General features: G+C 41.4%; 1 protein-coding gene and 1 long non-coding RNA gene across 5 annotated transcripts in view; both read right to left on the reverse strand.

Annotated features, from left to right (window-relative positions):
- Window positions 1–1788, reverse strand: part of LOC135237861 (uncharacterized) — a 43418-nt gene extending 41630 nt beyond the window's left edge. For 2 of the 4 annotated variants that reach the window (XR_010324949.1, XR_010324947.1), the window contains exons 1-2: window positions 1398–1771; window positions 1115–1223 (exon numbers count right to left, since the gene is read on the reverse strand). This is a non-coding gene — a long non-coding RNA (uncharacterized LOC135237861). Of the gene's footprint in view, window positions 1–206; window positions 1224–1397 lie in introns of those variants that run through there. The other 2 variants (XR_010324948.1, XR_010324946.1) reach the window with 2 other exon arrangements.
- Window positions 1789–12514: 10726 nt separating this feature from the next.
- arl8a (ADP-ribosylation factor-like 8A) lies at window positions 12515–25046 on the reverse strand. The gene is made up of 5 exons (XM_064304912.1): window positions 24574–25046; window positions 18194–18274; window positions 16866–16939; window positions 15495–15588; window positions 12515–12585 (listed from the first exon to the last, which is right to left on the reverse strand). The coding sequence occupies exons 1-5, from the start codon at window positions 24694–24696 to the stop codon at window positions 12520–12522; spliced, it is 438 nt and encodes a 145-aa protein (XP_064160982.1). The 5' UTR covers window positions 24697–25046; the 3' UTR covers window positions 12515–12519.
- Between the last annotated feature and the right edge of the window lie 959 nt (window positions 25047–26005).

Consider the following 26005-nt stretch of genomic DNA (forward strand, 5'->3'; position numbering starts at 1 on the left):
TCCTTTAACTGTGGACAATCCTGAAATTGCCTTCAAATGTACGCAGATGCTTAAGTGTTCTACTTATTTGTTTGCATTTACAGTAAGTGATATGCATGTGTAGTTTGAGTTTGTTATATCAATAACAATGTAGTTTTGTTCTTTATTTTGGAGTTCATATAAGCAGGTGGTGTTCTCACGAGGTTTGGAAACTTTGTCAACCATAAACCATGCCCAAACAGTGTAAACTTTTTAACGTAAAATAAATATGTAAATCTTTTTGTTTTTTACCATAAATAAATGACGTACATGTGATGGCCCTTTTTTTTGGTATTTTTTAAGCTTGTTCTTCCTAATAAAATGTTTGTAAATTATTGGCTTCACACATTTCCCTCAGAGAGCAATTGTACAGGAACTTGCTTGAAAAACATGAATTTATGATTTAATGCCAACAGTCGTTACTCAATCCCTATCCCCTCTCACTGTACACATAAACAGGGTTTATAGGAAGGTCTAAATAACAGCTCGAAGATGAAGTTCCTTCAGACTCTAAAATGTTGTGGCTGGCCAGTGTTGAATGTCCCAGTTTTAGGCATGGACATTTTTGTCCACCCACTTTGGACAGAAACGGGCACATATTCATAAGGACACCATTGTTCCTCCCTCCCAAATGCGAACCCCCGCACTGAATATCAATGTCCCGGGACTGGAATGGGGTTGCCAGGCTACCATCACGTTCAAGTTTACTTCAAAGACGCCAAGCCAGAGGGAAAAAAAAACCTAGCCCGGTTTCCACAGCAACCAACCGTTTTGTCCCCGACTCGGACGCTTGCTTTTGCGTGCGCTCGCAGCTTTTCAAAGCGTTAACGAAATCTTACAACGAGCCTGAAAACAATTACAAGGTCAATCAGTCTGAAATTAGAAGTCCATGGTACAATACAAATTGGCCGATTCCCTTTATAGTGGCAGCCTTTGTAAGCCATCTGCCATGTTTAATAACTTGCTCAATGGCTATATTTTAGAAAAATGACCACCTGGCACTTGGGCTCCACAGGACCTATGAAAGCAGTCCTATGCAATGCAGCAGAAGCTCATGAACAGACAGTGACATCAGAATAAGCGAAGCAGTCTTTACCATTTGTAGAGGATGGGGGGGGCGGTTTCTTCAGTTCATAATGGAGTGGATAATGGAGAACACAGGCCAAGCTTCAGCATTCAGTAGAAAGAGGGAGCACTGGCCACATCTGGCACAAATAAAAGGACAGTATTCAGTTTTGGGTTTTGGGGGCAGGAGGGGGGGCGGTGATTAGGCATTCCCCACATGCAGCATTTTAATGTCACTGAAAGCACCGGTTTAGAAAGTGGGGTGGGGGTGGTGGTGAGTGAACAGCCACCCAGACAGTAAAGGATACACTCACAAGGGTGTGAATCTGAGCTGAATCCATAATCCCCGCATCACAGTTCAGTCTCTGTTGATCGAACAAGGGGAACGGGAGGTAATTGGCAAATTGAAAACAAATTTAAAAGCAAAACGTAAAAATAAATAAATAAAAACACCCCATAAAGCAATGCTCATAGGACTAATCCCAGAGGAGGGGAAAAGGGGGGAGTTCAGGTCTCCCCACAAAGGGAAAGCATATCTGAAACATTCCCAACCGGCCTGCAAACACAACAAACAAACCCAAAAACACAAAGTCGTCAAAAGCAGGGTTCAACAAAATAACCAAACCAAACCAAACCCAACTTCTGTAAGCCAACCAGCAGAGTAACAAGGAGACAGACTCCTGGAAGCAAGCAATGGATGCATATTTATAGACTTCAGAAGACCAAGTAAGGGCCACTCCCATTTAGCACAGGTGTAGGAGTTTTCGCAATTACCACAGGTGTGGATGGTTCCTAATCAGCACAGGAGAAGGGGGAAAACCTCCATGCTCACGACCCTTGCAGTGTAACAGCCCCGCCCATAAGAAAATAATGAGTCTGCTTGATAATGTGGCCTTGTGAATGTCCCATTTCAGGCACCTGCTGCTGTGGGTGCCTAGGAATTTGAATGTGTCTGTCATGGTCACATACGCGAGAAAACACATCATCATTGATATTGTCCTGCCATTCTTTCACCCATCAACTCAGCCAGCTGATTTCACTAATTAGTTATATCTACCTGGCTGAATTGTGCTAATTAGAAATTCCAGGGGATTGGAACAAAATACTGGGGAGGAATTACATTTTTTGAACCTGGGTTTTTAGCCAAACAAGAGGGCTTCAGTGAGCTTCACTCCTAGTCCTGTTGGGCTGCAGGGTCTTCTAGTTTTCATTGTTATTTGGCACTTAATTGATCAATTAAAGCAGTCAATTACACAGTTAATTCTCCTAACCTCACCCAAGCCAAGTCTTGGTCAAGCCAGGTCCGAATTTGGTTATGAATATTTAGGCAAAAACAAAAACCAGCAGACCCTGCAGCCAACCAGGACCAGGAATGAAGATCGCTGGCAAAGTTAACGGCTTGTTGGCAATGGTCAGACCAGACATACTGAAGTTTTCTACTCAAGAGGTCAGTCAACGTCATTTCCACCTGCATTGAGAAACACTTTGTTTGGCACAAGCTATCTGTAGTGCTCAGTGAGTGGGGCCTCATGTTTGGCCCAGTCCCAAAAAAACGAAGCCCTCTGGACTCGCGGCCTACGTACTCAACGACTTCAACGGCATACCTCCGGGGACGGGTGAGTCCCCGAATTGACAAGGGCTTGAGGGGTAGCCGGTACAAAGGGTGAAATTGCACAATACTTCTGACATTTCCCAATACGTGACGCGTTACTGAGGGACGAAGACGCAACCGTACTCAAATTCATACGACAACAGAGGAAGATGTGAGTCATCCACCACATGAACCAGGCACGTAGGAACTATAAATTGTCAGGGGGCGCGCTGACAAGTGTTTATAAGAATGTTTTACAGAACAGGGAATTCTTTTGAAAGAAAAATGACATGAGTGGGGGCGAGTGAGAAGAAAGGAAATATGTTGTCTTTTTATTGCAGGGTCATGCAGTGTCATAAAATCACAGCATGAATAAGGCTGGGCATATCTGTCAGGGAAAATTTTGGCTAATGGAGCAGTCACGGAAAACAAAAAAAAGGGGCAAAAATTCAAGGATCGAACGTTATGCAAACATTTGTTTATTAAATATTAACCAGTATTAACTCATCTGCGGCAGTGGGAAATGATTGAAATAACATGCGCAACAATCTTAATAGTAGCCTAACAAGTGTTTGAAGTTTCAGAAAAAATAGCGAGCAGCTGCCGCTAGTAACTAATGCGAGTGAAATGCATTGGCTGGTGCATTTAATCAGTTTGGTCCTTCACGGAAGAAAAGAGGATGTTTTTGCAGTTTTTATACACAAATCACACTTCTTGCTTACAAACAAAAGGGGGGGAAGAAATGCCAGGTACTTCCCAAGTCATTGACCTGAACTGAAATTTGATGATTTCCTCGGTCTAAGTTTGAAATGATGCTGACTTAACAAAAGGATAGGTAAAGGGAGCAAAAAGTCCACACAGGAGCCCTCACAAAAAAAGCTGTTTTGACAATGGGGCAGGGACAGCCTTCAGGTCAGGCTTAAGCCCTTGTGGACTTGACGGGAATGTGCCTTTCAGTCCGCAAGTCCAGAGAATGGGATTCAGCCTTTAAACCTCCTGGTCCCCTGGCCTTAAAGTATTTTCCATCATCTTCTCTAGACCTCAGAAGCGCACAGATGCACTGAGACTGGTAAACCTGAGCCTGTCACACTGATTATTACACAAACGCCTTGGTGAGACATTATTTGCCTGACCCTCCCTTCTGCTGCAGTAGCCTTCAGCAGACAGGGGTACAAACCCACTCTTTAAAGCAGAAAGATGGGTGAAAAAAGGGCCATATCTTCTGACCATAATTATTCAATTAACACTTATGCCATCCTTTAGCTACATTTCTTAATAAGCGCACAAATGACAGCCGGAAACTGTTCTCATGTCCCTATATGAAATGTTTTACTGTGACCTAATCTACGACTGAACCCGTGTTGGTGTATACAGCCAATTGGCTCGTTTAGTCAGGGTAATTGATGGAAACAAAAAAACCTGCTGGCACACACTGGCCCCCCAGGCCCTGGAATTGCCCACCCCTGCTTTAATGGGATTGCCGTACATCTTAGTAGGGAAAAAGAGTCTGTCAGCCAAAACAAACTCTGCTCTTACCCCAGCAGACCGGCACAAGATGCACAAAAGAAAAGCACGGTCCTGGACCAGCTCAGCATGTCAGAGGTAATTGCTTCTCTGTGCTTCCCTTCTTTCCCTCTCTGTGCTTCCCTCCTCTCTCTCTGTGCTTCCATCCTCTGCTTCTCTGTGATTCCCTCCTCTCCCTCTCTCTGTCTTGGATAGAGGGCCTACTTGCCCATTTGCTCCAGCCATGTTTGTGTGATGCCCCTATTGTGCAATGTACACACGCGATCGTGTTATATACATTTGCATCCCGGATGTGCGTGTATATAGGTGTGTCTGCGTGTATGTGAGTGCGATGTACTTGTGTGCATCTGTAGTGTGTGGATGCACATGTTAACGTGTGTGCAATTGGTGTATGTGTATGCGATATGTCTGTGTCTGTGTGAATGTGCGATGTGAATATGTGCGTGCGTCTGTGTGCTTAATTTGACTGATTTGCTCCACAAAGAAGGCCCCCCAACTGGGCAGCTCAGTCAATGCAGGCTAATACGACCAGAAAGCTGCAGGCCCCCCTCGGACACCCCCCCCCCATTCTGACACATGAACGCAGCGTTCGCTTCCCCTCTGCGTGGGATCCGTGGCTCGGACAATGTGCGTCTTGTTTTGGTGGGAATACGGGACGGAGGGAGGGAGGGAGGGTTTGGGGGCGGGGGCACGACGAGGCTGAGGATCGCTGTGAATTTCCCGGTCACCATGGTAACCTCCCGACAGCAAGCCCCCGGCTCTCTGAAGTAAACAAATTGACCTGAAAGGGATGGCTGACTGTGACTCTGTCCATGGGTTCCAGGCACATGTCCAACAAGTCCTGGCACCACAATTATGAATTATGAACACCAAAAACTATTATCATTATTATTATTATTATTATTATTATATACATTTAGCAAAACATTACAATAAATCCTATCCACACACGTAATGTGTAATTTTTGGTAAGATGGCCCAAGCACTCCTACACAGCAAAAATTATGCAAAATGCCCAGGAGATGGCACTGTGCCACACAAAGGAAATTATGAACTTGAAAGGTTCGATTTCAAACCCCGTTTGACTTAGGTAGGCTTGAAATTTTAAATTCGGTGCATATATCAATCTCATATTGAAATTTGCCCCAGGTTTCTATAACTTCCTCCATATTGCTTTCTTTCACCTTTAATTCCACATTGAGGTCGTTTCATTTTAGTGTCTACCCTGCAAAGAACATGACATTTGACTTGGTTGTCCTACAGAAATGCCAAAACGATCACGGACCTGAACAACCAATTCTGAGCATTTGGGATGGTTGATGGGATGTATTGATTTTGTTTTTAAATCTCCTCTTAGGCCCCTAACTCACTCCGCACAGTAGGTGACACGCAACACTGCAGGATAGTGTGTCTCAAGCTACACCCACACGGCAGTTTTGCTATTAATTGGCTTAAATGTGGTGCTAAACTCTACTAATTGCCTGATATTCTGCTCTTTGAAAAGCAATCACATAACCACTTTCTGCCCTCGAGACTCAAAAGTAATATCGCTGCATGAGTCTTCTCACAGCAACGAACATGGTGTGGCGCACAACACAGCAGAATGATGAATGACTGGACTCCTTAATTGCGGCCCGCAGCTGTATTTTCTCTAATTGAGTTTGGTGATGGGAGGTGAGCCGCTTCCTCAATGCTGAAATTCTCACTTAATGAACCAGTTCACCTCTGGGCTGTGGAGAGGACAACAGGCTCTTCATTCCACCCCTGTATGGGAAACACTCAGTCTGCACTCAATAATAATATTATTATTATAATTATTATTATTATTCATAATTCTTCTTCTTCTTCTTCTTAATAATAACCACAATAATAATAATTATTATTATTATATTTTGCATTTATGCTGTATAACAAATAGTTTAAATAGCAACGACAGACAAAAACCATTTTGTTTCTTCCAGCTTTCATTACTTCATCAGAATATACACAGCTTGTACAATAGTTCACCAAATGAGATAAACGAATGCAATTTGCCTTTCTTGCTTTTCACATGCCCAATTTGCATGCAATATTATTTCCACATTTTACACTGCTATTGCCTTGTCAGATAATTTCCAGAATGCAAGAATGACTAATATTGATAAAAGCTTAAATTGTGATTTTCTATAATGTGGCTACTCTTATTATTCCATTTTCATTATTTATAAACACATTGCATCAAAACAACGCATGTAGTCGGTTTACAAATTTGAGAAACATAATTTCTCAAGAACACAATGCACCAATTGTGAGAAGAAGAGGAGAGAATTTAGAGGAAAAAACATTTGGACATCATTTTTTTTTTTTTTTTTTTTTACAAGTTCAAGCCTAATCAGTGCAGTAGCCAAGCTTGCCTCTGTCTGATCCGCTTCTGCCCCCTGCTGTTTGAAAATAGGAAGTACATCTAGATAAAGGGATAGGGAGCCAATGCCACGTGAGGCCGGCTTGCCGTTAATTCCTATTTATGAATGTACAGTTATACCCCATGGAAACGCACGCATCCAATTTTAGCAACACCTTCACTTCACCTTTTAAGGGTCTATCTACCACAGTGCAGATCAGCTTCTTATAATTACTACTCTACAGATGCACAATTGTTCTGGCCTCAGAAGGCCACATCACATGCTTGATATATTGTCTGAACTTTTAAAATGTAATTGCAAATTACACGTGAAAAATTAGTTCCGTGACCTTTTAAAACCGGATATAGCCAGTCAATACCTTCAACATCTCAGGAATAAAGACTATTTAAACGGCTCCAAAGACATTTAGCTTAATTATTTGTATACTAAAATATTTTTGAAAATATGAGTAAGAATTGGCAGCAAAATGTGCATTTCACGTACCTTTAATATTAATGATGGATATAATGCACAATGCCCCTGACAAAGGCATAAGCTAAAACGTTGGACCTTTATGCAGCAATTACAAATAAATCTCTATAAAGTGCAGTTTAATTTTTTCCCTTACTGTTGTAATTCCAAGACAACAGTATGGGTGTGAGTGCTATGTAATATTTTAAAATTTGAGTTATACAAATCACCCTGAATTAAGATTTCTCCTAATTTAGTCTATGACTAATACATTGGTCTATTAAATGTATGCAAATCGCAGTTCCAAGAAGTCTCAAAATATTTTGAGCTGACATGGGTTTAATTTGGTTCCTTTTATGAATGAAATACGTAATCAGGGGAATGAAGAACGGCAACTAGATTTATTGTGTTGTAAATTGTTTATTTATCCTCTTAAATTATTTCAAGATACCAATAGCAACAGTACAGTTATCACTGGCAGGACAATATAATATAAACAGGAGTTAAAATAAATTGGCTTGTATATTTTACTCTTTTTCTTCAAATTTGTATTACAGAAACACTCAAGTTCTCTTGTTATATCAGACCATTGACAACTTTTTACAAAGTTATTTTTTAAAACAAAAATAATTCAAATAAAAAAAAGAAAGGAACAGCCATTTCTTGTACATATTTAAGAAAAATTGCAAATACATGTTCTTTTTATCTTGAGGGAAACTACTGCGTAATATGTTTGTCACTGACATTACATGCTATGGTTCATGGTCGAAAAGAGCTCCATGATATTAGCATGTGATAAAGAACAGTGGAAAATTAAGGAGGTATCTACGACCCTTCCGTAAAGTACATGGCCCCCCAATGTTTTAATTTCCAGAGTGGCACATACTGGAGAAATCCACCGGCTGTTTTGGGGGTTGGTAAACCCTTGACCCTTTATATAAGAAAAAATGACATGCTCTCTAGAAATCAACAATAAAAAAATTTATAAAATTAACTACAAAGACCGTTTTGAAAAGTCAGAATGGAATACTGCAGAGGAGAAAAACACTTCTGGAACAAAAGTTGACGTTGCTTCGAGACTGTCTGAATTATTGTTTTGCAGTGTAAAGCCACATTAAATTCTTGATGGCACCCTCAGCTAAAGAAAAGTCAGTTATGCTAACAGTGAACAATTGCTTCCTCCCCAGCAATCCGGCCCCCCCAGAACATGCATGGTATGAACTCCACACAAGTACTGCACTACACTACACTGCAGTGCAGACACACCAAAAAAGTAAAATCTACTGAAAACAGCCCAAGAGGGAAAACAACTGTAGTTCTTGTTCACTGTGTTGACATTGAATTTTGTTTTGAAGGGCAGACAAAATGACACATGGCTAACCAACCGAAGAGTTTCACAGAGGTCAGGGTTCCCAAGCGTCCCAGAAAGAACAAAGCATTCGGTAACAAACTTGCCAAAAAAAAAAATCATGGCCGATTCACAACTGTCATAACCTAACTGCAGGGACGTGCCTCGTTGCATTATCGGAAATTCACCAGCCAGAGCTACTCAGTCTTTCACCCTGAGGGCACCAAGGTCCCTCCTGGCAGTTTTATCCTTTTTTTTGCAGGGTGCTGCAGGAAATCTGCTGTTAAGAGATGCAAAAGCTGCACAATTTATACCTGCGTTTACAACTCTTTCCAAAGCTCCAGATTGCATGAGAGGACTATAAAGGGCCAATGAGAGATGGCTGTTCAAAGAAAGCTAAAATTTCAGTAACATAAAATGCCAGACTAATACTGCTACTACTAATAGCACTACTACAAGTACATCTACTACTACTACGACTAATAATAATAAAAATATTGATCTTTACAGGATTTTTGCAGTTTGCATTTTGATTGGAAATGATCAGTGTAAAACCCAAAGTGTACTTTTGAATTTTAAATATCTGTGCTTTAAAATGCTAATTCTGAACAGCTGCCCTCCTGGCTGCAGGCCTGCAGGGCTAGGAATGAGTAGCAGAGGCTCTGAGAGTCAGTGAGCCCAGCGCGCTGTGACGGAGAGCGCGGAGAGCACGTTTTTACACATCGTTACATCCGACTGGGGATCTGTCTGACATGCACTCGCCCGAGACGCGCGTTCGCGCACTCCCCCCCCCCCCCCTACCAGCAGATCCGCCCCTTCCCAACCTGCAAACATAACAGGACGCCGTCCGGACACGGTAAGCCACAATTAGTCTGCAGAACACTTACAAAGTCCTTTTGGTTTTTAAGTCACTATATACAAGATCCCATCAAAAAAAAAAAAAAAAAACTACAAATAAAATAAACAATGAAATGTACACATATTTACTATAATCATGTACCCAGGCTCAGTACCTACCGAAATAAATTCTTACCGCTGATCTATTCAACGTTAGTCGGAACAGGTGCTTTTCAAACAAAGTTTGTAACGTGAAAAACAGGAGCAAAAGTAAAGGCAACAAAGGGTCACATGGAGAGGAGGGTATAAGTCATGCTACTGAAATATCTTCCTGTTCGGTTTCCCGCCATCAAATCGCAAGAGCGCAAACAATCTGATAATACCTTGGTGGCACACAGTTAACTCTTCCCAGTCAGTGAAAAGCTGTGTTTTTCGTTACTGACTATTTTACTGAAAGTGAAGGGCTAACACAGGCGCTAGTCTACGCAATATGGGAGTACAATTCAAAAACTGTGCTTGCAAAAATATGTAAAAACATCAAAGGTCATCATGAATAATAGATAAACTTGGCGTTTTTTTACGGAACAAAAATACTTCATAGTCATTGCAAGTGATGCCATGACCGTCCAATTAATTTCATGATTCACAGACGTGTGTAACCCACAGGAGACACCCTGATGCCTAGTAAACATCTGAGGGAGAGGAACAGGAGGACAGAGGACCGAGACCGTTAGAATGAATCCATAACTGAGGAACTGCGATAGAGGAAATGGAAGTCACCTGACACACAACGCGCCGATACGTTGCACCAGCAAACCGTATACACACGTAAATCAGTACGCACATTTTATACATATGAAACACTGTATAAATGTATTCCCATGCTGTAAAAAATAAATTACACAATTCTGTCGCACTAGGACCTTAAGCAGAAAAAGCTAATCATTTGCTGCTTTTTAATGAATATTTGCATATCTGCAATTAAGCTAGTATCATAGATATCAAATTTTAGATAAAATCATTTCAACTGTTCCGTTAGCCACTTGGTTCCATAATCCCCCTTACAGACTCTGATAAAGTGTAGCATAATGCAAGTAAACAGGCAGAACAATTTAACAACAAATTCATAAAAAAAACCAAGCACATAGTGAGAAAGGAAGGTCAGCTCATTCTTAAGAAACATGATGTCCCACAGGTTTACAAGTAAATCTTTTATGCCATAAAATGTGTCACCAGGGTGCCAACAGCTCTTGGGTAAATCAAGTTTATATATTACTTCATTCGGTCTGAGCATAAATGTTTGGGTCTTGTTGTCACAACTGTTTTTGTATCAGAAAAAATCTTTTAGACGGAAAGAACTGGGTGCAAAACATAAACTTGGATGCAAATAAGAACAGACTCCAAATGGCACTAAAAGTGTTAGTTTCAACAAAATAAAATGTGATTGATATTCCTACTTTGATTAACATTATATTTGTGTAAACAAAGCACAGCCATGATAAGAATTTATGATTTAATACAAGTAAACTGAATGGCATAAAATGATAAGCACAAAAAACACATTCATAAAAAAATGAAAATTGCTTTTTACAATAGTTTAAGGTTTAATTATTGGCTATAAATTATGATAGATGCATAACAAATACCAGTGAATCAACACAAGAAGACTTTAGCGTACGCTGACAGTATATGACATTTTTAAATTGGCAGCCGAAAGCTCTAAAATACCATTGCACTGCACGATACAAATGCATTTTAGTGTTTCAACAAAAAAAAAGCTTCAACAACTCTTTCAAATAGCTTTCTTCATCAAATTCCTCAATTTAAAAAATGTCTGCTTTCATACAAAGGTTTGGCTCACTCCAATTGGTCTCAAACAGCAAATAGCTAAGATGTGGTTCAATTACTTTACCTGTGACGTCCAATTTCAGCTTCAAATGCAAAACAAAACCAAAAAGAAAACCACAATGCTAGCTCAGTATACAAACTGAGAGTAAACAGAAGTAACTAAGCCTGATTGGTAGGGTCAATCACGTGACATGGCTACCACCACCTAAAATCTTACAAAAATATGAAAGACATCAGGTGAGTCTCATGATGTCCTCTTACCTGACACTTATTTTGGCAATTTATACAAGCAGTAGTGATCTGACGAAGAAGGAAACTGAATAAGGCTGCTAAATTCTCACTTTACTTCACAGCTTCTCAAGTTGAATCGTAATCCGAACGTGTTCATTATATACAGACTTATATTTACTTGGATAAGCAGAGATGACAGATTGATTGATGAACTTGGACGTTTCTCTACTGTTTTTACCTCATGGGAGTAACACAGGTTGCCTCTCAAATAATACTTGGTGTCACGTACCATGTGTAAATCGACAAAAATTGAACATGGGGGGGGGGGAAAGCGAAGTGGTGAAAAAGGATCTCTGACCAGTAACTATCAAGTGTAAATTTCATCCAGTTGAAATCATATTAACAAAGCGAAAGTATACAAGTATAAAACAAAAATATTGAAAAAGTGCAAATAATATTCTTCATACCCTCTTTACAAGAATGGAATCAGGAGGGACCTTGGCAAAAGGCGGGAGAAGAAGATGGGGGTGGGGAGTTTTTACAGAAGGGAAAAGATCTTGGAGGAGGAGGAGGAAGGAGGAAGGAGGTGGTAAGGGTGGTGTCACGATGCTGTCATTCAGGTCACTGGGGTCTCTGGTTTCAGCTTCTCCTGGTTCTGGAGTGCTGGATTAGCCACTGTAGTGTGATGTCTGGAGAGGGAGCAAACCAGAGACGGAGAGAGGACAAAAACGAGTTAAGCTGGTGCGGTGTGGTGTACAATCGCTTTCTGCCACTGGACGTGACATTATCATGTCCATTAGTTGACAGAAACAGAATTCCCGCCAGCAGGCTCGGCCTCATTTCCGAATCTGGTAACCACGGGGAACTGGCTTGCGTCCAATAGCCTTGAAGTCCGAACGATGTCCCCTCGTAACCTGGGACACGACACGTCACACCTCCCCCCGGTCTCCCATTAAACTACACCTAAGCCTTCAGCTGGAGGTGCGTGATTACAGTGATTAGGCATGTAAACAGGAGAAAAGGCTTAACCACAGCCCAGCTGAAGCTAAATAAAATGGCCTCACACAATCACAGGCTGGTAAATACAAACTACATAACACACACAAGCTAATGCTCTTGCTACCATAGCTTGCCGTCAAAGTATCTAGGTACGGGCTCCCTTTCGAATGGCCTCTCGTGGATATGAGGAATCATTCTCACCAATGTTATCCTTTTCCTTGCAGGAGATGGAGTAACAGCAGATCTCTCTGTCCTGGATGGCAGACAGATTCCTGGGGGGATAACAGATTAGTCTGGTCACATGACACAGTAAAGAAGGGTGAGAACATTATTAAAAAGCAGGACAAGGAAAGCTACATTTATGAAATTATGAAAACACACACACATACACACACATCTAAATAAGTAATGCAGGTGTAGGATAGCGGTAATATGACATGGCAAAAAAAACAGTCCCACACTGGGTCTTCTTCAGGTCAATACAATAAGCCTTAACATTATGTTTGTATTTTTACATGCCATTTCTTAAGTAAATTCCCCAAAAGAATTGTTATTAAAAAAGAACATTATTAAATGCACTAGAATCGACAATCAACAAGAAATTCAAGCACCAAATAACAAAAATGGTTCGAAACCCCACTCCTGAATTTGCAACCAGAAAGAGGCATTACAAAATTATCACCGGGAAAATGATCTCATATTTTTCTTGTTGCTACAAATAAACAGTAAAATGGAAAAGCTGTGGAAGGGAAGGACCTTGGATGGGGGTGACAGTGACAGCAGTAACAAACAGGGACGGTTCACTCCCTGCTGCAGCACCTGCTACCAGCTCCGGGCAGAGCTGCCGAATTTACAACTTTCATTACCACCTCCCTCTGGGTAATGCTCACAGCATGAGCGAGAGAGCGAGAGAGAGAAAGAGAGAGAGAGAGATGAGGAAAGGGAAAGAGAAACACACAGACAGACAGAGAGCAAGAGTGTGTGTCTGTGAGAGAGAGAGAGAAAGAGACATAAAGAGAGCGACACAAACACAAGGACAGAGAGATAGAGAGAGACAAGGCAGAGAGAGAGAAAGAGAGAGAGAGAGAGAGAGAGACAGACACATGGACAGAGAGAAAGAGAAAGACAGACAGAGAGACAGAGAGACAGAGAAAGAGAAATGGATAAGTCTAAACAGTAATGAGAAGCTTTAGAGGGAGGTCAGGGGCATTTTACTTTAAGTCCCACTTATCAGAGCACCACAACAAGCAGGCCCCTGTGCCATTTCCTTACTCCTCATTGGCCGCCAGCCCTGGCCCCTGTGCCATTTCCTTACTCCTCATTGGCTGCCAGCCCTGGCCCCTGTGCCATTTCCTTACTCCTCATTGGCCGCCAGCCCTGGCCCCTAAGCCATTTCCTTACTCCTCATTGGCCGCAGCCGCCCTGGCGGCCCTGTGCCATTTCCTTACTCCTCATTGGCTGCCAGCCAGACCCCAGAGCCATTTCCTTACTCCTAATTGGCCAGCCCAGCCCCATGTCCATTTCTTTACTCATAGGACCACCTCAGCAACCAGAGGCATTTCCTAGACTCCCACACCGCACCACACCCGCCCCCACCCAATCAAAACTCACATTCTCCTTCATCCTTAGTCATCCAAGGCACCTTGAGATCTTTTCCCAGGACAAGGACCTGGTAGGTGAAATAAATCCAAATTAGGGCACACACATCTCACATTTCTTTCAGAACATTTACAACTGACATGAATATCTACGGTTAAGATAGTTATAGATTATGCTATTGTTCCTCTTGTGCAAGCACACAAATTTGAAATCCATTATTATACTAAAACATATATGCTTTTACTTTAAAGATTAAAAACAAAATGGAAACCAAAATGAGCACACCAGATCAAATTCCCACAGTCTTGGACACGATTATCAGAAATAGAAAGTCTGAGAAATCATTTCAGACTGAATTGTGCCAAGATACTGCATCTGAAACCAAAGGCATAACTTGAAATCGACAGTCCAGAGGTTAATGGGAGTTCCACTGGTGAAGAGTAATCAAAGATGAAGGTTTACCCCAAAATTTGAACGTGCACCCGAGCAAAGCGGGACAGCCCGTAACTGCACCGCTTCTCACACCCTTTGTTCCAATTTTCAGCCTTAATTATTATTAATGAATAAATAACGATGCAAATACCATTTTATATCAATATCGCCCCGGCGCTCCATCCATTACGGATGGCCGCTCACATGTCAGGGCCTTTGTCGATATGCGCGTCTGGACAGACGGGCTCTCGTCAGCGGACAACGCCAGTGAAAGCAGCAGCAGCAGCATCTGCGAGGCCTGGTCCCCTCCCACTCCCCACACTCGATAAATCAAGGGCAAGCATTCTGCCCATTACTCAGCTAACACGCATCCATTATTCATAGTCGCTGTGCTGTTGGGACGTCGGGTCAGAGCCACATTACCGTCACAGCGCTGGCCCTTCTCCGAATCGGTTAGGGCTACATCTGCATCGTAAGGGCACCGTCATTAAAATAATATTTATACGTAATGTGACTCATTGCTTTCTTTCTTACTCACGAAAAACGCTCATTATTTCAATGGTTCATGTTCAGTTGGCAAAACACTGGCAAGCAAACTTAATTTATGTGCTTACACTGCTTCATAATAGCGATCTTTGTGCTAAACCAAATGAGTTTGAGCTTTGAGCCAAACTTTCTGCGTCATGAAAATACAGCCCTTAGTGTCCATACTCCCTCATTCTCCTCATGTTTTACATTTAAATTTAATTCTGTAATCTGGAACCAAAGCACTGAAACTATTTGCTATTCAAAACACAAAGCCTGTGCAAATGCACTGTTCTTTATGGAATCTGAACTGCCTGAGAGTATAAATAGCAGAATGAGAAATTAGCTGAAGGATGTGCGTATCTCTTGACCTGAGAATTGATATGACCAGATTATTACAAACTATTATCTAATCCCCATAATAATTCCTTCATCTAAATGGCATATAAATTTTAACAATTAGCATTGTACAGCAATGAATTCAGGGAACAAGAAGTAAGAATGACGTATACTTCAGAGAATTCATTTGTACATTCACTTATGTGCTCTTGTTTTTGACACTAAATCCAAGCTGCTGGAACATGGCTAAGAGCTCATGGGAGATGTAGTCAAAGGGAGTACTCACAGGAATACCCTGGAGCTGGGGTTTGTCCAACAAGTTGTGCAGTTCATTCTTTGAGGCCTCAATCTTCTCTGGGTCAGCAGCATCAACCATGTACCTTTATAAGAGGGAAATAATAATTGAACATTTACAGACATCTAGACCCATAAATATTACATGCTGGACTGAACAAGTTTAAACAAACTTCTTCAAGCGAAAAAATAAAAGTTTCACCCAAAAATGTAAAGAAACAATGTATTTTTTATATATTATCTGCAGACAATAATAGCATGATATGTGTAATAATATGCTTGGCAAGATGGCACAAAGTTCAGAGAAATTAGCCCTGATGACAGACGTATGTGTTCATTGACATTCATGCCCTCAGCTAAGTGATTAACCTCCCATACTTCATTGCAAAGTAATCATTATCTATGACGCTTGGTGAGGTGTCGGTGAGACTCCTTACGGGAACTGTATTACAATGCTAAATGGGTAGACTGGTTTTGCTGCACAACAGAATTTAATGAATGTCCCTTTACAGTATAACTTACAAAAGGCAAATCAAATTATGCTCGGTTAGAAAAGCTGCTACCACAATAAACACAAGTAACAGCACACAATTTGAACTAAGTGCTGGGAATTTTTTTTCCTTGAATAATAAATTAATTGTTTGGTTGCTTAAAAGTAAGTAATGCTTCCTCATCAAAATGTAGATTATACATTATGGGAAGTCATGAGTTTTTAATGGGCCGACATAGGCCACACAAGGCTAAGAGGCATGCGGAAATATGTATCCAGTGGTTCCTTTATTCAGATCATAACCATGATGCAGAATAAGCCCAGATGACTTGTCTCCTACTAAGCAGGTGGCACCTTCCAGGTGCCATGGAGATTCCCTTTCTGCCCCTTGCCCCCTCTCTACAGGGGTACCCCAAGGCTCTGTCCTGGACCCTCTGATATTCTATCCGTGTAGTAACATCATCGATTCTATAAATGCTTTCCTTGTGTTTTCATATTATGATTTAATCACATGCCTATGATGATACCCAGTTCCTTCTCACCATGAAAAAATGATTTAAAAAAAAACAACTTAGAAAGAAACCCTTCAATGTAAACCAGAACAAATGTTTAGCCACTACAAGGACTAACTACGAGGAATTACATGAATGACACATGATACAAGTTTATTAATAATTTTTAATGAGTAATGTATGTGTCAGTGCAACCCCGCATTTCAACAGCTGAAAGGCATCTCGGAGTATAAATAACCCAGGTTATTGACTGAACGTCCGAGTTGACGAAGGTGTCAGCGCAGTGCCGATTTCAGAAACGTGCATCGATAACTGCATCCATGGCAACGCATGACACGGCGCCTTAGCATCAGGAACTCACACAATGGCGCTGACGCCGCGACAGTAACGCTCCCACATGCTCCGGAACCGCGGCTGTCCACCAATGTCCCACAGCTGCGGAGACAGACATCACCATGGTTACACAAGACCGCGTACATGCGCTACACAGCAAAGGCCACTGATGTTGCCGATCTTGTACTGCAGACACCCTGACCTGATTTTCAGTACATAACTTTGTGCTATGGCGCTGAACCCTGTAACCGGAATCTGCTTTTATAATATGAACAACAAGGCTGTGTTGGTCATGGAGCGTACAAAGGCTGAATCAACCAGTATTTGTCCTTTACTATAACTATCAATGAAAAGCAATAATTTTTTTCTCTTCATAAACAGTTTGTTGAGTTCAGCAATCGCTAATATTAACACTCCAAATAGAGTTTGTGAAAACAAGCCTAACGCTTGCATTTACTTGTAAGTAAACATTAAGGACATACATTGGTTGAATACAGCCTAATTTGTATTCTGAACAAATACTGGTTGAGTACCCATTGGTTTATCAATTACGAGATGCATTTAACAGAAGCAATTCTGGTTTTCAGTAAAAAGCGTATAATTATTTCCAAGAACTTTCGGTCTATTAGTTCTGTGCAGTGTTATATCATAGCTGAAGTGTTTCACAGTTAAGGAAATGGTCAGTAGATTCATGACCATATTAGCACTACTCATGTTAAACCAGTGATGTAATCATTGTGTCCTTTTGGGCAACATTGTGAGCATAGTCTTGGTTAAAGTGCCCTTTTCAGTAGCAGTACTGGGTATGGCTGGGCGATATTCTGCGACAATATTTATTGAATGCAATAACCGTCATCACCACCATGTGGTGTATTGTATTTCTATTTTGTATTTTATTCTTAAATTATACCTGATGCAGTAGTAAACAAACATGCTTCTGAGGCCGCCCGAAATGCTTTTGGGAAAAAAAACACCACCACTGTTATTTATTGGGCAACCATAAGAAACCCAATTAGCAGCAAGGCCTCACAGCTTCCAAGTTAATGGCAAAAATCCATCACGTGATCACATGGAAGCTGTATGACCTAGGTGCTGATTGGCTGTCTTATCAACACCCAACAGATAACAGTGGCTACGTTTCGTCCTCTGGAAGCATTTCATGCAGCCTCTTTAGTTTGGCTGTTTACTACCGATTTAGGCATAATTAAAGAAAAAAAGACGAAAAGGGAACGCATCATATGGTGGCAAATACAGTTGACAGATATCTTTGTGGCATATCGCCCAACCCTCTTACTCAGGGACACTCCAAAGGAAGCTCATAGCAAGAACTGCCCACAGTCTCAACGGAAATCTGACCTTGATGGTGACATTTCCCTTTGTGATCTTCCTCATGTTGAAGCCAACAGTGGGGATCATGTCCTCACTGAACTGGCCAGACTGTGGGGGAGAGAGAGAGAGAAAGAAAGAGATGTAGCTTTAAACAGAATGTCACTGTTTTTCTGGCAGAGACATTGTGGATATTTCTCCTTTAACATTCAGAATGTTGCAGTGAATAATGAACTCTTTTTCATATTTGTACCCGTAGTATTGTGGTAGTTTTCCCAGCTCACAGTTTCTTCACGTCAGACACAAGCTACCATACACACAGCAAGTTTTTACAAGTTTATTCTATATCTCAAGCATCAACAAGTTACTGATGGAGCCATAAATTGTTTTATGTTTTATATACAAACTCTCTCTCTAAACTGAGTCCATATTCATACTCATACACACCTTACTTCAAGACTAAGAGGCTATACAGTATTCATTACCCAGCGCTGCTCATTGAGGAACATAGCCAATTTTGGCACAAAATGTTTACTGACGAGGGATCATGTGTACTGGGGACTTAACAAAGGGGAGACCAGTCCTACAGGTGCCGCCATAGAAATCATCAGAAAAAAAACACTATTGAAACGATGGTTACTCACATCAGCATGACAACAACACATTAATACAGAAGGGGCATTATGAAGCCTACACGCAGCCTACAGATCTGATGCTGTGCGTGTAGTACGTTAACACAGACATAATGTGTGGATGAGTGGCATAAGCATTCATAAGCACTCTCAGCTACGTGTGGCAGCCAACATGACTTGCAACATCACACAGCATGTTAATAAGCAGTTCCAGTCAATATTCATTAGCTCTTATAAACAGAAAGGACTGGTGGACTGGTAAAACAAGCTTCATGAACAATTCCTCAGGCATTAAGACGGTTTATAAGTAGGCTGCTTAATAATCATTCATTGTCAGGACCATTGCAAGGCTCTTTTTAAAAATACAAAAAAGAAATGACACAATAAATGTTTTTGCTTGATTAGAGGAGACTTATCTCTAGAGAAAACGTATGTGTAATCAACGCAATGTTTCCAAGAGATAAGAGAGTGAGAGTGTACAGCAATGTACACTTAGTACGCTGACAGAGGTAAATCTGTAAATTTGAAAAGAAAAACAGACACCCTGTGGATGTTGATATTTAGGCAGGGAATTCCAGTTTAGGAGTCGGAATAACAAATGCTATTTCAACTCTTCTGTACAACCCGCACAATGAGACACAGAAAATCCCTTTCAGTTGGTGACCTCAGTCTACAATGCAGCCTGTAGGAACGGAGCACCTCTCTAAGGGTAATTAAGTGAAAATCCATAAAGGGATTTTAAGCAGTGAGTAGCAGTACCTTAAGAAGCCAATAAGTAGCACAAAGAGGCCAGAATGTGGAAATACGCATTCTTTTACTGGTTCTGGTGAGAACCTTACAGCAGAATTTTAACACACACTGCAGTATAAACAACAACCAATATCTGCTCCTCAGTACCATTACAAATATAACAGTTATTAATTTCCTAATGCCTTTGCACATTTCCTATATCGTTACGCATCTACTGCATTTCACAGTCGGAAATGACATTCAAAAAAATTAATGCATATTCGTCGGAGTTAGCAAAGAGCAGGCGACCACTTTTCAAGTTCAAGCAAAGACAGGCCACAGAAATTGTGATTGCCACATCGGTTATTCACCAGCTACTGAAACAGAAAAAGACTGACCACAGGCATTAAGACACAAAGCGCAGACTCGTGACTTTATTTTGAGTGGCCACAGACTAGAATTCCATTTATAATCAGTGTATTGCAGCATGCACGTGAGCTTTATCCGAATGAGCTCCCCTCAATTTGTTTAATTCCACGAGAGAGTTTGCAGTGCGGTTTGTCATGATTTGAGACTACAAACAGTCTGACTATGACTCAGGTGCGACTACACCACTTTAAACCACCTTAAACAAAATACTGGCTGTGTGCTGCTGAATGCTAAACACAGAAGGAAAAAAAAACTACCTTTCTTCATTTTGGGCAAAGCCAACACATATTGCAGGTTACCTACATCCAACGGCACTCTTGCAGTTTCTCAGTTTGATTCTCCACACGCTTGCTAGCAGGGAACAGTGGCTAAACAGCCACACACGCTGCGTCAGGGATCAGCAACTCACGGTCCTCGAGGGCCGAGAACTGCTGGTTTTCCACCCTCCCTTTGCCTGGGAGTCAGGTGTGAAGACGGTCTGGCCAATCAGTAGCACTAATTACCCGGGAGAAAAGAAAACCAGGGCTGGATTTGGATTCAAGGGTCAGAGTTGATGATCCCTGCGCTACATCATTGACATCGCAGGTTTGCGTCAAAGTATTCCAATAATGTTGGCAAGGTTGTGCACAGCGGTAGATGAAAGGGCCGGGAACCAAAACACGGGTGACATGTTTATCTCCAGTTTTATTATCGCAACCTTCAAGTTAACAAAACACACTTCATGACGTGCTCGGTAATCAATCACTGTACGGAGGACCGCGGACAGTGAGCTGCACTTCCCCGGCTCTGTACAATGCATAAACACGCAAGTACAAAATATACGGCTGTCAGACTTCTTAATTTTAATTTTAATTTTTTAAGTCCTCTATTCCCAGATGTGTAGCATGTGCAACTGCTTAGCCACTTCAAACCTGCTATTTTTACATTTTTTAATTCAACTAGCCCAAATAATAAACAACATATGACAGAATTAAATTCTTGTAAGAAATAAAAATTCCCTTTTCAAGAGACATGAAACTGCTTCCGATTTCAGACAAACAAGGGTGGACTATGTCCAAATCAATGTCTGAAATGAACAGGCCTAACATGTGACCTAAGCTGCCTATAATGTATGAGCCTATAATGTCTAAGGACACGTAAACACCTGGAATTCGCTACAAAATGGAACAACTGCCACCCTAGGGTTCAGTTCTGTCTCTGCTTCTATATAGCCAAATCAGGGAATTCATGCTTGGCTTAGCACATAATTAATCCAAGGCTTTGAGGGGCATAATCAAATAATTCCAATACAGAGGTAAGTTCCTCCAATCTCTATCTCCCAGGATCGGTCTCTGCTAAGTAGGAATAGTGGGGAATTTTGCATTAGACAGAGCACCGTGTGGAACGGACTCGTTCTTTCATGGTTCAGGTTGAATTTATTTGCTTCCTGAGGCTCAGAATTTATGTGCAAATGACCTTCGGGCAGGCCTGGGTTTTATGCGCCTTGGGTGCAGCGAGAACGCTCATCAGAGTCCACAGCCAGCTAGCCAGCGTAAACTTCCCCTGAATCACTTGTCGCCGAAACTGACAGCCGACCCCCAACCAACCCCCCCACCACCAGCGCCGTCACTCCCCCAACCACCCCCACCCCCACCCCCACCACCGCTAACCAATCACCCCCACTGGCACCACTCCCCCCCACCCCCCAATCACCACCCCCAACCAATCCCCCCAAACCACCATCCCCAAACAATCCCCCCCACCTGCACCACCCCCCACTCCCCAACCACCGCCGCCGCCCTTCCCCAACCCCTCCACCACTGCCACCACGCCCCAAACCCCGGACCACCTACCCAAACCCATAAACCTTCGTACCACACGTATCTTCCCCCAACGCACCATGGGTCATAAAGCATCGCATGACCATGTGCTGGGACACTGAGACCATTATTTTCAGTCTGCCAGGCTCTGTCTACTGATGCATCGCATTTCTTCCAATGGACACCTTTACAAGTTTACCAGCCACCCAATGGATTGAGATTAACTGCCCAAACAAACCACGCATGGATGCTTTTTTCAGGTACTGAACTACACAGATAAAATTCCCTGTGTGTACAGTGCGGTAGCACCTCTCACAATGTCGTTTGTGGGCATGTATGCGTTGTGTACCAGCGGGTGCCACGCCTCACATTTGTGTAAAATTCCAGAACCTTGCCAGTGCATTTCCCAGTAAGCACTGCCCTGCAACAGCTCCCTGTGTAGCCTGATGCTGTCTTCACACATTTCATATTTGCAAAGACATAGGCCACATCATCTCAGCAGTATCTGAACTGCAGTAAATGACGAATACCATCCTGGTAACTTATTCCACTCATTTTAAAACTGTTTTAAGTGACAGTAAGAGCTGATAATAAAAAATAAGCAAAATAACTGTATGCCATAATTTTATATAAGGTGCTGGTGATCGAAGTGATCATATTAAAAGAATAAATTAACCGTGCAAACTTGAGCTCCATAATTTTATAAAACTACAGAGCTTTTATAAAACTACAGAGCTTAAATGTGCAGTGTTCATTCCTTCTTTTGGTAAGAGTTGACAATACCAAAAAGCAGTGAAATTCAAATAAGAATACCAGGGCATGCTTCCTTGACCTTTATCATCAAAGTACTTTCCAATGCACATGGCATTTTAAAATGGTACTCTACCACATATGGCTTAATTTCAGACAAAATGTAGGCTATATACCACGAGGCAATCAGTGGGGTGGAATGCTGAACAAGGAAACATTCTCTTATAAAGCATAAACCATCACCACAGACATTGTTACAGTATGCATTACATCCATACAGGCCACTATGGGCTCTAAACCAATACAGATAATACGTGTTTAAAGTTAGGGCTAAGTTAATCACCTTGATTCACATTATATATATAATATATATATATATTCAATATATGGATTATAGGACGCCTGAAAATACTAAAACATAGCCACAGCATCACACAGCACACCAACCTCTGTTGAGCTTCCTTTCAACTAAACTGAATGCCATATTGGAAAGACTGAGAGACTGTTCCAACCCAAACCTAAATGTACTCAGGGGTAGTGTAAAGGCTACAAGCGAAAAAGAAACCCATTAACTGAATCTGAGGTAGTGTGACTGTGATTACTCTTAACAATCAGTCTGCAAAGCCTTTAATTCACATAGATAAGACTATAAACACCAAAACATATGTCAACCTGTTGAGACTTTCAATCTGTTGCTTTACATTTGAATTCTTTCAGAACACGTGAATGATACTGCAATTCACTGTAATTCTTTCTCTCACGTGGTTACATTAATTGTCAACAATCATTTGTCTGGCCATTTGTCGCAGAGTGAGAATTTAGAAACCACTGAGCAACAAATTGATTTAACTTGTGTTTAAAAACTGTTTCTCTGATGAAGAGAACCTTAGCTAATTAAGTAACTAATGAATGACAATTGATTAACTTAATGACAGAGATTTATTAAGAAACAAATGCTCTGAAAATAGGGCTAGATACACAAGACAACAAATGCACATGACTGATGCATTGTTTGCCTTTCGATAATTCCAACTATTAATTAACGCTCAAAGTCCAGAATTATTTTACCTGTGGCTCAAAAACCTACGTGTAGCACAAAAAATATTTGATAAGCAGTATACAAGAACGAGAAGTGCTGCCAACAAAACAGAAATCGTACACAGCACACCACTAATTTGGTCAAGATAAATATGCTCTTACTGGAATTCGCTTCAGAATCTTTAAAATCTCAGAATCCATAATTGTGATCCGATCTGTTCCTAATGGTTTAAATTCGGGTTAAACCACAAATCGCATTGAGTAAATATACAATAATATTATCAATGCAACTACAGTACGCGTTACCCAAAAACAGCCAACTTGAAATCTAAAACACATCCAGTGTTTTAACCATTACGTTAATAGCACCACGTTGAACACAGTGCTCTGGGCCAAGCGTGGTTGCGACAAATGTAGCAAAGGGTAAGTAAGCAGCTGTATTGACGTACTATACCGTAGATGTTGTCGATGTCATGGATACTACTGAACGTGCAGCTAGGCCTCACGCTTGTAGCTAACAGCAACGATCATCGTTATGTCCAGCATATTTAATACAACAGCTGAAACAAAACACCAACAATTACAATTACACCAACTCGCATGGGATATTGCGAAATATATTTGTGAGGCCAGTATCGCCTTATTTTAGGACATTTTAGGGCATCCCATGAAGACCTTATGTCCAGCCCTTATAATAGCCCCCATCCTCCATTCATGGTGAATCGCACAGCAGCAAAGCATCCTTCGCTTAGCCATTTGATGTAGAACTGCACATCACAGTAATACCAGGAAATAAAAGACATTTTCACTACACACAAATTGTGTGGACTCTATTCTGTTCTGACGCGTAGCCAGTCTGGGCATTCGCTAGCTAGGTAAGTTCATACGGCCATGATCGTGCATAATGCGTAGCTAGCTCTCAATTTGTAAGGCACCGCGTCAATCACGGGACCGCTAGCCCCAACCATGGTTTCAACGGTCGCCCGTCTAGCAAGCCAGATGACAGACCAAAATAAATGATATATCAACTTACCGCAATCACATTCACAAAGGTAGTCTTCCCCGAATATTGTAGACCGACCAGTGTCAACTCCATCTCCTCCTTCCAAAACAGCGCTTTAAACCAGTCCAGGAGCTTGTTAAACAAGGCGATCATCTTGGAAAAGCGGCTCGGTGGAGAGGATATTGTTGTAGCAAAATATCAGCTGACTGTCTACACCACCGCCGTGCTGAGATCGCACACAGAGAACGCGGAATACTAGCTTGCTAGCTAGGGTGTGTTATTTCTATACGATTCGCTTTTTTGCGTAAATGTAGATCGTATATTTCGACTACGTTCAATTTCCACTCCAGCTCCTTACGACACCCTGTATTTTTTCACTACCCGACTGTTTCCCTATAGCTTGCCCTTCCTCGCTGGGTGGGGTTTCGGATCCATGTACAGCTGATCCGAAACAATGCACAGCGAAGTGAGCCTGGTTAAAGATGGCACGGCAGGACGATTTTGCATTTGAGCATCATAAGACGGCGCCCTCTGTCGGAGACATACTTATTAATGCGAGTGAGAATGCACATTTGTAGTTACCTAGCTTAATCAAGAAAAGCGCAGATCGAATGCAGAATTACTCTGTAATTGTATCGTGCAACAAGCCCCATCGCAGCAACATTCTCCATGAATTTGGGAGGGGGCAAAGCGAGGCTGCTTGCTGGGATGTGTATAGTCAACAGTTCTGACTCTGCAGTCCACTAACTGATCTGCTATGGCTGCAGCTCTGGAGGACTGAGTAACTGACATATCTCAGACAGGTCACTATCACAGCCACTTGACTGACCAGGGTAAAACAACTGATCTGAAATGTATTTGCCCTCTTTCTGATTTCCTCTATTATTGCGTGTTTGTCAAATGGAATGGTTTCAGATCTTTAGACAAAATATAATATTGGACATTCTTACTTTTTCACATGGGTGATATTGGTGTTTGATAACTTTTTTTATTATTAAATAAATGAAATAATTTTTAAAATGTGTTTTGTTTACCTACCTGTCTAATATTACAATTTGACTAAAAAAAGAAATTCCTCCAACCTCCTCACCCAGTGCTTCAATCTGCAGCTATGCAACGATATATCAGACCTTATTGCTTTGATTGACTTTTAAGTTAATCTGTTAACTTAATTTTGCACAGTTGCAAATTGGGGGACTCGGCACCAGAAGAGCCATTTCTGTGAAATGGTAAAACATACTCACGTAAATACCATGAAATAAAACCGGATTCTCTGTACTTTTTTCTCATATTCATCTTTTGATCTCAAAATGAAATGCTTTACATATATGGCAAAAAATAACAAACTTCACTCTACCATTACCCTGCCGGAGGGCGCTAGTACATCAGCGCACATAGTACACTCACAAGAGCACATTCATGAGTACATAATTGTTGTGGCAAAGTCTCTTTTTTCATGTGA

This window comes from Anguilla rostrata, chromosome 13, assembly GCF_018555375.3.
Source record: "Anguilla rostrata isolate EN2019 chromosome 13, ASM1855537v3, whole genome shotgun sequence".
In the NCBI taxonomy this organism is placed as follows: domain Eukaryota; kingdom Metazoa; phylum Chordata; class Actinopteri; order Anguilliformes; family Anguillidae; genus Anguilla; species Anguilla rostrata.

Bases quoted from the DNA above. Each gene is read 5' to 3' on its own strand.
- arl8a (XM_064304912.1), bottom strand. From the start codon at position 24,696: ATGATCGCCTTGTTTAACAAGCTCCTGGACTGGTTTAAAGCGCTGTTT. The intron at 18,275-24,573 runs GTAAGTTGATAT...TCTCCCCCACAG, and splicing joins CCTTTGTGAATGTGATTGCG to TCTGGCCAGTTCAGTGAGGA. The intron at 16,940-18,193 runs GTCAGATTTCCG...CTGTCTCCGCAG, and splicing joins AGGGAAATGTCACCATCAAG to CTGTGGGACATTGGTGGACA.